The 14,976-nt window shown below is 40.9% G+C and overlaps 1 protein-coding gene across 1 annotated transcript; it reads right to left on the bottom strand.

Moving 5' to 3' along the window:
* Positions 1–852: 852 nt before the first annotated feature.
* On the bottom strand, positions 853–7,490 carry LOC144528212 (dual specificity protein kinase CLK4-like). Its single transcript, XM_078266699.1, has 12 exons — positions 7,454–7,490; positions 6,922–7,016; positions 6,228–6,387; positions 5,244–5,310; positions 4,338–4,451; positions 4,021–4,187; positions 2,378–2,466; positions 2,135–2,264; positions 1,955–2,037; positions 1,781–1,860; positions 1,078–1,168; positions 853–1,005 (listed from the first exon to the last, which is right to left on the bottom strand). The coding sequence occupies exons 1-12, from the start codon at positions 7,488–7,490 to the stop codon at positions 853–855; spliced, it is 1,266 nt and encodes a 421-aa protein (XP_078122825.1).
* Positions 7,491–14,976: the final 7,486 nt, after the last annotated feature.

Below are 14,976 nucleotides of genomic sequence, written 5' to 3'. Positions count from 1 at the left end.
ATGCAAACACTCCCACACAAGACTTTATAGTCGTTTTGTGTTTCTTTGTAGTCGTAAAGTGTCATTTTTGTCGTTTTGTGGTTACTTTGTTTTCTTTCTGTGTCTGTTTTTGGTAATTTTTTGTCTTTTTGTGGTCATTTTGTGAGTCTGTGTTTGTTTTGTATCTCTTTGCTGTCGTTTTGTGTTTAGCCCCTTTTTGGAGTTTTTTGTGTCTCTTTGTGGTCATTTTAAATCTCTTCGTGGTCGGTGTGTGTCTCTTCGAGTGACATTTTGCAGGTGAAGGCCAGGGGGGCCCTGACACTTTAGACCCATAGCCCTGTGCCCATTACTAGCCCATCCATACTAACTGTATACAGCATATACTAATCTTTTAGCATCCTGTTTTTTTTTTTTTTGCTGTTAGTACACAAGAAATCAACATACTTCATACTCATACTTTAATTTAAGTAAGGGTTTAGATATTCTGCCCACCTCTGATGATGTATGATCACAAGCAAAAACGTAGTAGAAATTCATTGTATATAGCAGAATTAAGACACACCAAAATGTAAAATATTTATTAAACTGCTGACAAAAATGACTAAGAATCAATAAAGGAAAACACAATAAAATACTCGCATACACGCATTACACTTGACTTTCTTTACAGTGACATGCAAATGGATCATTACGGCATGTTTTCAAATTGATTTCAAGTAGACAGGAATGCTCTGTAGAACTGTTATGACTGTAAATGAAACTGAAAATCTTCAACTCATCAACTCAGAACTACAAACCCAGTCTAGTAATTGCATTGCTTAACAGCCTGAGGCATATGTTGAATATGTGTGTGTGTGTGTGTTTATGCGTGTGCTAGCTGCGCGGCTTCTGCATCCTCAGTGGGCTGAAGAACGGGTGCCATAGTGCCTCCTCCAGGGTGATCCGTCTATAGACGTCGTACTCCAACATGCAGCCGATCAGGTCAAACAGCTGACTCTCCTCTTCGCTCTTCTTGCGCATGTACTGCTGAGAAACCGACAGTTACTCTAAGTTTCTGCTACTATCTCATGGCTGCAGCTGATTGGCTGATCTATGTACCTTGAGAGGCATACAGTGTTTCCAGATGTATTCGTCAGAGGAGCTTGGCTCCTCCCAGTTCAGACACCCGTTGTGCACGTAATGCTGCTTTCTTCACACAATACAGCACATACACACGAGTCATTCGGTAGTTAGTTGCAAGTAAGATAGATTTACATCCTCCCCACCAGCACTCAATTTCAAGTCACATTTGCAGCCGTGGAGAGCATATTAAGAAAAAGGCATAAACAGATAACCTGTGGTGCTTTCAGTCATAAGAAGGAAACACCCATCATCATGGAAACTGATGGAAACAATGCTCACGGCTGCTATGTTTTGTTGTTTCCCTGCAGGCACACAATCCTCTAAATTAGTCTAAACAAACACTATGTAAAGAATTTTTATGTGATTGTAGCATCTTTTAAACTTTTCGCACGACAGAAGTGGATGGAAACACAGACAATTGTGCTATATTTGAATAGAAACTTGGCTTATGGGTTGCATTTAGGAAGTGCAATTCCAGAGTACAGTTAATGTGAGGGCAGAAGTGATCAGTTCAGATCAGTACCAAATAAGGATGCCTCCTAGATGCCTCCACAACTGTAAGGCTGACCCAGATTACTTCCTAACTGGCCTGGGAGAACTTTGGGAGCCAGGGAGGATCTTTCTAGAGAAATGGATAGTTGGGCTAGTCTGCTCGCCCTTATATATGTGTCCTGTATACCTGGTCTGTTTCAGCAGGTGGGGGGGAATCGGTCCCAGGATTTTCTCCATTATGGCCAGATGTTCTTTACTGTCATGGGTCTGAAACAACAGACAGGCAGGGGGAAAAAAATAGAATTATTTCTCTGTGTCTGTGTGTGTGTGTGTGTGTGTGTGTGTGTGTGTGTGTGTGTACCTGGAAGAGTGTACGTCCCAGGTAAAACTCCATTAGGATGCAGCCCAAACTCCAAACGTCACAAGACTGGTTCCAGCCCAGATCTGTGCACAAACAGAGTTTAAACAAAAAACATAGATCATTTGACATGCAAATTTAGTTTGTGTGTGTGTGTGTGTGTGTGTGTATATATATATATACCCAGTATGACCTCTGGAGCTCGGTAATGGCGTGTTGATACCTCAGATTCATGGTCTTCGTGGTCAAATTTTGCGGTGCCAAAATCCACCACTTTCACATCGAAACTCCTCAGCTTCCTCTCCTCACATTCCTGTAAACACCCCCCCACACACACACACACACACGAAACATCCTTCACTACATGACAGACCTTGAAATGAGAGCATTACATGTATTATTTGTTTTACGAACTTTTACCATCACATCGTTGTACTCCAGGTCGTAGTCAGAGCAGACAAACAGGATGTTCTCTGGCTTCAGGTCTGTGTGGGTCAGTTTGTTACGATGCAGGACTGTGAAACACACAAAAACATTGAGCATTGAACTAAACAGTTGGTGGCAATAAACCATTGCAGAAGAAGAGGGCGCAATGAGATTATATAATTAAAAGAGTGCCAGTCAAACCTCATAATGTGGAAAATATAAGTATTTAAGATATTTATGTTTTTACCAATATATTACAGTAAACATGCAGAATGGAACTTTTGTTTCCCCCCTCTGGCAATGAGAGTAATTACACAAATACTGTCAACACATGCTTAGGTGAGCTAGCTGCATCTCCACCGCCCCCAGGAGCGATCTCTTCAAGTCCTTGCGCGCAAATAAGGGCAGAGGGAAAGAAAAGGCAGAGTGATGGAGTCAAGGGGTTACCCCATGCCTTCAATTAAGCCAGTGGTAGCATTGGTCCTAGCATGCTAAGCTAACCCTAGCATGAGCATTAGCATAGGACTGTTAGCATTAGAATTACCATTAGCATGTGGGCTAGCATCAGTGGACACATGGCTTGTCAATTCATGTTATTTCCTTTTAGTACTAGTCGAAAGAGTAGAAATCATGATTTGATAAATACGACACATACACAGCTAATTTCAAGTTATTTATTTTAGGTTATTGGATTTACCCAAGGTCATCCAAATGTTTGCATGTCTCATTCACCTGTTCTCATCTTCAAGCAGGGATCTGGGACGAAGTGGCAAACAAGAAGTGACAGAGTTTGGTGTAATTTATAGGGGGGAAGACCTGGAACGGTCCAAGTGTAAGCCAGTACAGAGGGGGGTACTGGAGTGCCTAAAGCTTTCTGTTTTGAGAAACTTGTTCAGCATGTAACATTTAATTTCTGGTTTTATAGTTGGTATATTGTGTATTAATGTAGCCAGAAATGTTTTGGAATGTTGAGGTAACATGATGGGGTTGGATTGATTTCCAATTAACTTTGGTTTGTCTTGTAGGAGGGGCTTCAGGTATAAAGGAAGGATGAAGAGGTTCCTGGGGCAGAATGGTTTTGGCCTGGAAGGACGCAGGCGCAGGCGCAGGCGCAGGCGCAGGCGCAGGCGCAGGCGCAGGCGCAGGCGCAGGCGCAGGCGCAGGCGCAGGCGCAGGCGCAGGCGCAGGCTTTAATATTTGTTTGGTATGATAATTTGAATAGTTTGTACTTAGTTTCCTTGTTTGGTTTTTGTTATTTTTGATATTTTTGTAGTAATTCATCTTTGCACTACTGCACTTCCCCTGTGAATGGGGAAGAAATAAATCAAAGCACCAGGTGAAGAATTGAGTCCATGTCTCCTCCTTCCACCATGGGGCTAAACCTTACAAATGGAGTCGTCAGATAAGATCATATTATCTGCCCTTGGTCCCTGCTCTTCTGTCATTGCTCTCCCAACAAGGAAAAGCTACACCAATTGTGATCCGTGTTTGTCCTCACCGTTGATTGTTTCTTTTTTTTTGATCGTAAGCCTTCCTTTTTTTCCTTAGTTCTCCACCATGAAAAGTTATCAATAATGACAAGATCACGGGTCAAAGGTCACACATGCCTGGTAGAAAGAAGCTAACACACAAACTTGACTCACAGCAGACGGCTCTGAAGATCTGGAATGCCATTTGTCTGATCTGCTCCACACTGAACGGCAGGAACTTGTTCTGTTGGAGAAAGTCAAAGGTGCTGAGGCCGAGCAGCTCAAACACGATGCAGATGTGACCGTTATGCTCAAACCAGTCCAGCATCCTCACACAGGCACTGGCAGGAGAGAGTCAATGATCCATAAACATGAGGTGTAGCATTTGTGTTAGCCCATAGCTAATACAAGGACATGATAGATAAAATTGAATGGTTTTAGAGGAGAAATTCACCCCCCAGGATTTACGGGACTGCTGCAACTACACTTACAATCTGTTGTCATCATCCAGGTTGTTGATCTCCTCCAGCACTGCAATCTCAGACCTCGCTACTTCACGGAAAGACTCAATGTTCCTCACAATCTTCACAGCCACATGGTCCTTTCTGTTGAACATACAAACAGGTGTACACAGACATGCAGAAAAAAAATACTGCAAGTACTGAAAAGTAACTGCATTTATGCCACAAAAATGAATTCTTCTGCAGTTTACATGATGATTAAACTGTTTCTGGTTTCAGGCTGTTGGCTAATAATTCAGGATATTGTCATGCAGGCTGTTCTTATTCACTGTTCATACTTATACTTTCCTATTTAATTAATATATAACCCACGTAATCGTGCAGCCAGGACATCCAGGGCTGCCTCTAAGGAAGTCAGGCAACGTAGTATAAAGAGCAAGTCCGCATAGGGAGGAGGTATGGGTGGATGGATCAGTCAAAAAAACACATCTTTCATTCAGGAGACCGCTATTGCATACCTTGTGAAATCAAAAGTCAACGTTGGCCTATTTCAACTTATTCTTGTTACGTAACTTGCATACTTAACCACTGCATGTACAATATGTAAGTTAAGCAACAAACATACTTGTCTGAACCCAAACCACGATCTTTTCCTAAACCTAGACAAGTAGTTTTGTTGCCCAAACAGGTTCTGCACTGCAGAGGCTCACACAGGTGTACTGATTGCTTGTGCTGTTGGACATTCGTAGGATTCCGCACGAAAAAGTGGGCACATTGTTTCGTAAGATATCATACGATATGAGGATATGTTGCATCGTGGTGGATGGAGACAAAAACAAAGTCCTAAGATACAGATTTGAATCTGAGAAACTTATCACGAGCAGTATTGCCATCCTTTAGTTAGAAGGTCAAGGTTCAATCAGCATGCAGGCTTACTTGTCTCTATCAATACACTCCACAACCTTTCCAAAGGCTCCTACTCCCAGTGTGGATACCACCTCATCTGGGAAGGACAGACAGACAGACATTTAATTGGTTTAACAGTGTCAGCAGCAATGTCTTAAAAGGCAAATGTAAATCCAAAAAAATTAGAGAATATTTTACCCATCACAAAAGGATTATGTGAAGGAGGCCAAAAATATATTATTCCTATCTTGAAGGAGCAGTGGATTGTAGGATTTAGGGGGATCTATTGGCCACAGTGGAATAAAAAATGTCATAAGTGTATAATCACCTGAAAGGCACTGACCTCGAATGGCTATGGTTAGATGGCTGAGGTCTAGGGTTATCATTTACACACCACCCTTCCAGAGAGCCCACCATGTTACACTGCCATATTTATACAGTGGCCCAGAACAGCCAAACCAAACACTGGCTCTAGAGAGGGCTTTCACATTTTTACCTGAAGCCACTGTAGGTTCTACTACACGCGTGGAAAGAGAGGGGTGATGTAAGTGGTATTACGTAAGGCAGCACAGTGGCCCAATGGTTAGCACTGTGGCCTCACAGCAAGAAGGTAGTGGGCCTTTGTGTGTGGAGTTTGCATTTTTCCCCGTGTCTGTTTTCTCTGGGTGCTCCATTTCCCCCACCACTAAAATCATGTTCCCCTCCCTCTCTACCAAGCTGATGTGTGGTGAGCGTCTGGCGTCGTAAGGCTGCCATGCATCACCCAGATGGGTGCTACACATTGGTGGTGGTAGAGAGTAGTCCCCCCCCCCCCCCCAACCCTGAAGCGCAATGAGTGTCTATGATAAAGCGCTATAGAAAATTTTATGAATTATTATTATTATTATTATTATGTTGGTTGCAAACCCTGCCGCTAGATGCCACTAAATCCTACACACTGCTCCTTTAAATATGAAAATCTTTCAAAAACATCAAAGCTATAACAAGGACAAGACAAAGGCTGGTGTCGAGTACATCTTTCTTTCATCACAAGACCGATGTGATAGTCCAGGTGTCCCTCTTCGTTGTCCTCACAGCTCTTTCCTATGTGACTCTTCTTCACTCCGTCATCATCAGCAGTGACAGCCATGTCACCAGGAAAAGCACATTCAAGCTGGAGCGAGTTGTCTTCAGGCTGAGTTTAGTGTTGACACATGCCACAAACGGAAGACGAAGCGATGGGGTGTGCATGGTGACACACAGGTCGACAAGACATATGGACAAGACAGTGCAAGAGAAAGCCAGGGTGACAATTTGAAACACATTAGTTTCCAATGGGTGACAGTTTGAACTTAAATCACACCAAAGAAGAGCAAGGAAAGCAGGGAGAGTTCACTTCTGACCTCAGATAAAACCATTTCAAGTGTCAAGAACCCCCCAAAAATAATTCAAAGATGAAATCATATAAGAAATAGGAGAGTCAGATTTTATGGTAATGAATGTGTCTCTCTATAGAAAGCTCTCACAATATCTAGCAAACAGTTGAACAAAATAAAAAAAAGATTAAAAGATTTAGTCCCATATTTTTGGTTACTCTAGTTTTATAGCTGATGTGTCTACCTGAAGTCCAAACAACACTTATTTACCAATGACCTGGGAAATATTTCCATCCAAACTGTGACAAAAGATCAAAATCAGAGGAGGACAAACAGCAGGAAGAGAGTCGTACCGAGTTACCAGTTTCTAAGGAGCTGCCGGGTGTCCTCTGGTTGAATCTTCCAGTCTTTCTGTCAGCATGAGCGTCTGTTTTGGGGTCATCACCATCTACCAGCAGAAAGAAAGACAGAGAGTTGATTTACTGCTGCGTGAGTACATTTGATAGATATTAGATATTACTGTATACTTATTTGATGAGATTGTTTGTTAAAATCAAACAGGCTGTTGCTAATGAAGAGGTAAACAGCAGAGCTTATGTTCAATGTTCTTATTTTCTTGCAGTATAACTGAACGTGCATGATTTCCAAAACTCCTTTTAACTGTCACCCTAAGATGAATAATAATGAGCAGGTATGGGTTAGGTATGAGCAGTTAATGCACAGAAACAGTGGACTATTTACAATGTTTTACTGTTTTCTTCTCATACACATACTACTTGTTGAAGTGTCCTTGAGTAAGACGCGCCTACATGGCCTACTGACTCAGTGTGAGCTGCACTAGACATAAATATAAGTTAAAAAAAATAAGAAAGAAAATAAGGTTACCGCTCCAAGACCTGTATACGTTGTCCTTCTTGCCCATAGTAATGCTCGACACACTGTGCTCTGTAACCCCAATGTGCTCCCTCTGCTCCAGCCTCTGGAGGTCTGGTGAATACTGAACATATAAGAAGAAGAAACACACAGGCAAACAAGGCTTACAGTAAGTAAGTACCAAAGTTGCAGTATGCGTAAAACATGGACAGACAACATTGCTATTGTATAGATTCGTGGTTGTAATGACAAAGTTCCCCTCAGTATGCTAACGGTAATTTTTTTCTATATCTCAGTGGCATTGGGATTTATTCTCTGGGCACCAAAATGGCACAGAAATCCATCAAATAATGATCAAGATACTGGATTAAATTGGACCGACAGACTCAACGACTGTACTTTATTGCCAACCTTAGTTAAGAAGACAAAAAAATGCATTCCTTGAATATCAAAACTCGATTAACGTCATGCTGTTCCATACGCTTACAAGCAAAGTGCCTCTACAAATATTTAGAGGGAGCATTATAACTTACGAGATCTGTTGCGGCACCTGAATGGATCCTAAAGGTTACAAACTCTTCAGTGTCTTCCTCTGGTATTTTTCTGTTCTCTGCTGTTCTGCCACACTTTGTAAAGGTGGAAACGTTTAAATTTAAACAAAATCAATTCAATTTAAATGTCTCATTTGGCTGCAGAGAAAGGTGCAGAAACACAGCTCTTCCTCTGTCCTCTGCCTGGTATTCAAACCCTCCCTCCTCCACTGCCTTTGGTCAACAGGGACAAAGATTTATCTGTCTCCTTCAACCCCTGTTTCCAAAGCTATACATAGTGCTACATCCTCCAACCTACAAACCTATTGGTGTCTCTATCCCCTGGGTCTATCGCTATCTTTCCCTGGCCTTTAGGAAAAGGCTTAGTTACGACCCCCCAGCCAACAGGTCAAGTTCCAGAGGGGCGAGGAGATAACATGAAACTATAATAGTCCCTGTGGGGAAACTAGGTTTTTAAAGCAGTCATCGGATATGGCAAAATTAAATAGAATATAATGTTTACAGTATTATATCAACAGGACATAGAAATACATGAACGAAGCAACGATGACATGACATTCATGTGATTTGATTTAAAGTTAGCTATTATTAAAATATGCAACTTCTGAAGACTCACAATTTTACGAACAGTTCTCAAATATGTAGTTTCATTTTTAAAAGGGCTAGGCAATTTTTGTATTCAGCTGGGCACTGTACTTTTTAGCAAACATTACTCAAAGAGGAGTGAATACTGCATAATAGACTATTTATTTTCAGCATATAGTGCTCGAGCAGCAGGGCAGCGTACTGTATGTACTATATGCTCAAAATGAACTAGTGTGACCATGGCCATGAAGGAACATGTCACTCAATGCAGCAGTCATGGCTCACAAATGTGTTTTTCATAGTATAAAGACAAACAATGGACACTGGCACAGATGTATGAGCCATGTCAAGCTTTGGATACACAGGCAATACTTGTAGTAGAATCAAATCAGTGTTGGTTTTAGTCTGAAGAAAAATATAGCATATGGCCAGACATATCTTATGAACTCTGTCTTTTAATTCAAGTAAATCAGGTTTTCAACTAGAGATTGACATCTTGACAATATGTCTACAAGCTTACAGTTTGCTTCTAGTAAATCGTCATGCCATGAAAACCTCTCTCTCTGCCCCTCCCTGTCACCTCTTCCACAAATAGCATACATGCCATTCACAGTGGGGGTTTCTCTCTCCCTCCACATTATTTCTTATTCATCTTTTCATCACCTCTTCCACTCCTTCAGTATATCTATCTATTTTTTATTTATTTATTTTTTTTTACCTTTGCAACAGATGTTAAATGTCAATGCCACCTACAACCTGCAGAAAATGCCAGATTTGCAAATTCCAATTTATTTATTTTCCAAGAAGGTGAAAGTAAGGAATTAGCAAGAATTTTCCTTTCAAATGAATACATTGAAATAAATAGTTTGTCATTTTTTTTTTTATGCTTTTTAAAATATATAACCTGTTTTTTTACTGAGCTGTTATTGAAATATTTAGATATTTTGGTTGAATGGCCTATAATGCAGAGGGGCTTTGCTTTTTATAGCCGACGATGTGAGTGTTAAACCATGCGTCACGGCTCAGCTGTCTCTGATCGACTGTAAATCCACGCTGAGGATGACTCACTCCTGCTGACAACATGCAAGACCGTTGTCACTCACTTAAGATCCTCTAACACTCACTACTCACCAACCACTGACCGGACTGGAGAAGTGCATACAACTTGCAAAACAAGGGAGACCAATACAAGCCACCAATAGACTTGATGTGTCTAGAACTAGTTCACAGAAATGCTTTAAATTCTGGACTGCCTGGCACATGGAGCTAGGCCTTCTCTGCAAATCGTGTGTGGTATTCTTCAGGAATCAATGCTTGCCTGTAATGTTTCGGTTTTATAGAGTGGAAATGAGGAAAGAGCCTTATCATCATTATTACCAGCAGGTCAAACTTTTCACTTATCCAGTCAAATTACTCAACAAGATACATTGGTTTTGTACAGTTATCTATGGTTCCCAAATGATTTATCCAAATTACTTCTAGGGATCCCCTGACTTTGTTCTCTAGCAACACCATAGGATTTACATTTGGTTTTGAGTGGTCTCGGCAAGTATTGCCTGTATGGGAATGGGATTGCCATGAAATGTGGTTCACACATTTATGTTCCCTTATGAATTATAAATTGTGGTCGCACTTTATTTGAATTGTAATAACTTTGGTGATCCCTTAACTATTTAACTTTCTCCATCATCAGGTCAGAATTATAATTTGTATAGTTTCAAATTGTCCAACACTTTCATTTATGACCAAAACTGACGACATTCCTATCAGCCTCAGCTGTACTTAGTGCTAATTAGTAAATGTTAGCACACTAAACTAACGTGGACAAAAGTTTTAAACCTTCTGGGTTTCTAGGTAAGCACCACTTACAGAGCCTCAAGCACCCCTTTAGAGACTCTTAAGCCCCCTTTCACACACTGGAACCCTGAATGTATCCAGACTTTACCCGGAGGAGCTGTATGTGTGAACGCACATTTTTGAATCAGTTGAACCGGGCATTAAACAGACTTTACCCTGCAAGCTCCCGAGTACAAAGTCTATGTAATGTCCAAGTCAGCCCATGTGTAATAGAGCAGGTCACTGTCCGGAGAATTCACAGAGAGCAAGTGTGTTGATGACGTTTGTATCATATCATTTCTACAATTTCTTTCTACGCCGATGACTATAAATTCTGCCATTGCAATGGAGCCGGAGCCATTAAATCAGCACTTTTATCTATCCTGAACATTTTGTTTTTGCAATCATAACACAGTTCTGCAACATAGCTGCCAAATTTTAAACTGATTGGATTGCTTTTATCCAAAAGGTTCCACAATACAGAACATCACATTGTACCTCTCCGATTTAGGTGTGTCTCGTACTGGTTGATTCATTATTGACTTCTCTCCTGATGTTTCACAGAGTTGTAACTTTTCCTTTTAGCTCCATTTTATTTTACCTTTTCATTCCATGTCTATGCATCAAGATGTTTTAAGACATGGTTTTCTTCATCTGCAGTATGTAAAGTGTGCTGCTAGAACTCTCAGCCAGACTCTTTTTCTTTCATAATTGTTGTTGTCTGTGTTAGTGTCTTTTTATTGTTTCCCACCATGAAAACATGAACTCTGGTTTTAACAAATAACTAAAGCCTACAATTCTACTAAGGACAGTTTTTTTTTGCTCTGGACCCAAGTGTAGGACAACTGACAGTCTGAAATCACTCTCCTCGGGCCCTTTTGATTCTTAAAGCTTTGGCGCTACTTTGAATGGTATGTGATCAAATTCAATCCAGATGGTTGAGATAGGTGACTGATACCTTTAATTGAAGGGGATTATTCAGCCCTATTAGTTTTAGATAACAGTTAATCTGATATGGCTTAAAATACATTTAGATGAAATCTAACAACAGCCCACATAGCTCGAACAATGAACACTATGCCTAACCACACATAAGAGCTGCACTAATTAATGGAGCATGCCAATGATACTGAAACACAGAAACTGATTTGGTCTTATTACAATCCGAGCAAAAGCAGCTATAATATACTTGTTTATAACTGAAAGTTTTGAATATTATCATGAAAATCAATTACTGGCAACTTTAGGGCAACTCCCTGTTGATGCAATGTCAGGTTCCTAGTCTAGACTTGCATTGCTGTGTTTAGTGAAAGTGTTTTTTTTTGCTTACCTGACTATGCAATTGAAGCTGTGACGTCCTCCGCTTCTCCTCCTCTCTGGCTCGCTGCTGTTTGGTCTCCCGTTGGTCTGTTTAAGAAATTTTCCCTCCTCTTCTTCATCTTCTCCCTACCAATCTGCCAACACTTGTTGCCACGATGCATAGCTGCCAAACAAGGAGAGAGAGAAATGGCGTCCGTGCAATAAAACATTATGTCCCACAGAAAACCAAGACGTGAACATTCCTGCGCACTTCTAGGTTGTAAAATCCTCAGCCAGCTGCAGTGAAAAGGGACACGGGGAGCTGCTCTAGCCTCGACCCCTGGCCTGACCCAGCAGGGGCTCTTCTTTCATCCCGCAGGAGAAAACATAGTGTACTGTGTCTGATTTGGCACTGTTGATGCAAAATGATGCAGGAGATTGTGTGATGGAGGAACATAGTTTTTAAGGGAAGTTAAACGTACATCACGTAGGTGCAAGGTTATTACAAAAACAGTGTCAATGAAGAAAAGTTAACACCTGTACACTCCAGCCAAAGAAACATATGTGAACACAGGGTCATCACAGTTCATATCAGAGCCAGGTATAAAACTGTTGGTCCTACACTGTTGTATGTTGTTTTGTTTCAGTGTCATTAAAATCGGTTGGAGCAATGTTGTTTTCACTCTTGAGATTCAATGTGATATAACTTTTCTTTATTTGGTTATGAAAAGTTTAGGCTAAACCATACATTTATTCTATAACAACTTCATTTAGGGACAGTTCAACCCAAAATCAAAAATACATATTTTTCCTCCTACCTGTAGTGCTACTGTATTTATGAATCTAGATTGTTTTGGTGTGAGTTGCCCAGTGTTGGAGCCGTAGAGATGTCTGCCTCCTCTCGAATATAATGGAACTAGATGGCACTCAGCTTGTGGTGCTCAAAGCGCCGACAAATATATTTGAAAAACTCAACAGCAATGTCTCTTTCCAGAAATCATGACCTGGTTACTCAAGATAATCCACGACCTGGTTGTGAGCAGTTTCATGTAGGAACTATTTTTATTCTACCGAACTACACCCGCCAACTGTATCACAGCGCAGAAGGAAGTGTACTCATGGCAGACGGGCTAGTCCTTCTCGGCTAACACACGTAACTTCTAGGAAAGGCCCGCCCTACGAAGCAGCGTGATTGGTTGGGGTTAGGCATTGACCTCGAGTGGTTAAGGTTAGGATAGCCGATTGGTCAGGGGATAGGACCTGAACAAATCGGGTTACTTTACCTTGCGTGAGCATGGACGCCTGGCCAAAAGTAGTGTGTGAATGCTATTGAAGGGCGGGACTTTCCTAGAAGTTGCGTGGGTTCCATAACAACGCCTGACAGATACTGCTAGCTCACTTGATACAGCTCAGCTGAGGAGGATGCCATTAATGTTTACATCTAGCGCTGTATTGATAAAACTCATACTCTTCATTAAGGGTTTAGGCCTTGTTCAGACTACCATCCCAAATCCGTTTTTTGAAATATCCAGATTGATTTTTAGAAAGTCTGGACAGCAAACCACAAGAATTGCAAATCAAGTCCAAACGGATTTCTACAGATGCGTCTCAGTCTGGCCACTCTGGTCGCTTAAATCGGATTTCAGAGTATCTTGCGCCACTCACAATGTGACACACAACCACAAGACACAAATCCATTCTGATGGAATTGCTGAGCAGAATCCATGGTGTGTCTGGATGTTAACCCCAGATTTGTGAAAACTCTAGCAAGACTTGCTGCATGACGACCTATCCTAACCTTAGCCATTCAAGGACAATGCCTAACCTCAACCACATCACAAGAGTTTTACAAACCTCTGGTTACCATCTAGACATGACCCGGAATCCAATAGGCTAGCAACCACAGTTGCTGAGTTTGTCTGCTGTGATTTCTGCACTGCGACTTGACAAAAGATGGACCTGCATTTCTCATGCTTCTGTGTTGGAAAGCTGCGTCGCCAGTGTAACTACGTAGTTAGTGCTGACTATGTTGTTACCACAGCAAACCATGCAGGTTATTGCTGTCGGGACAAACAACTCCGATCGGATCCCTTGCAAATAACAGTTTGGAAAGTCTGTCTTAAATAACTGATTTGATAAACACAACTGTTTAAACGTAGCCTTAATGACATTCTTTTTCTTTTTTTTATCTTGCTCACCTTGGGTCAGAAAAGAATAGTTATAAGTAGTTTCACTGTGCTGAAGTAAAGTTGGTGAGCAACCAAAGTACGCAATGACCAGCCTGTAACTTCCCTTTAAAATGCAGTGGGTTTCCAGTTAAAGGTCATGTTTTCACAATAAAACATATTTAGTTTTACAACCTGCAACAGGGCTAAATCTGACCACACAACTATAATTAACATTTAAAGACCATGGCTAACGATGAAGCAGACAGGCAGGAAGTTAGACGCCTCACAGACCCTCACAACAAAATATTTTGTGGTGATTTCCATCAGCTGCCAAAGTTCCTGCAGTGACATCAGTGGTGTGTGGCCTGAAGTGCAGCAAATTGTTGGTGATGAGGGACTGACTGCAACAGTAAACATCTAATAACATACCACTTGACTGCATAGAAGAACAACAACAACAATGTGCATTTAACACATTGTGTATTTCGAACATTTCGATAAATCATTAGTTAACATTAGTTAACTTTACATATTACAGTTTTTCTCAATCGCTTTGGCACAATCATCGAATGACTATTACTGTAAATCCAGTCTTGTTAACTTGACTGTCAAGTTTTACTCACTGGTACAATCAGATTTTGTTTCTCAGTACGTCATTTCTAATATTCAAGTTTTAATAGGTAATGAATTGCAAATACCTTTCAGCAAAGTAGGCAGCTTGGAAAGCGAAGAACGGGAAGCCTAACTGTGGCATTTTTATTATGTTGTCTTAATTAAGATATTTCTATATATTTAGCATACATTTATCTAAAAAGCACCAGTCACACTAAAGATACGAAGGCTAACAGCCAAAGTCACTTAAAGGTCCAGTGTGTAACGTGTTTAGTTGTTCATTATCAAATGAATTATCTGTGTTGCCCGTTATATGTAATATTTACCACCACCATCAATTACAATTATTCCTTTTGGCTTGAAATTTTACATTTGTATTCGCATGAACTGGGTTCCATATTCATGCGCCATTTTGAAATACGTTAGCCGGTAAGGGACACACAGGACATACTGCTCTGCCTTTCGCGTTTTCACTATCACATGA

Source organism: Sander vitreus, chromosome 13 (genome assembly GCF_031162955.1).
Source record: "Sander vitreus isolate 19-12246 chromosome 13, sanVit1, whole genome shotgun sequence".
NCBI lineage: Eukaryota > Metazoa > Chordata > Actinopteri > Perciformes > Percidae > Sander > Sander vitreus.
This window is presented reverse-complemented; position numbering and strand designations above follow the sequence as displayed.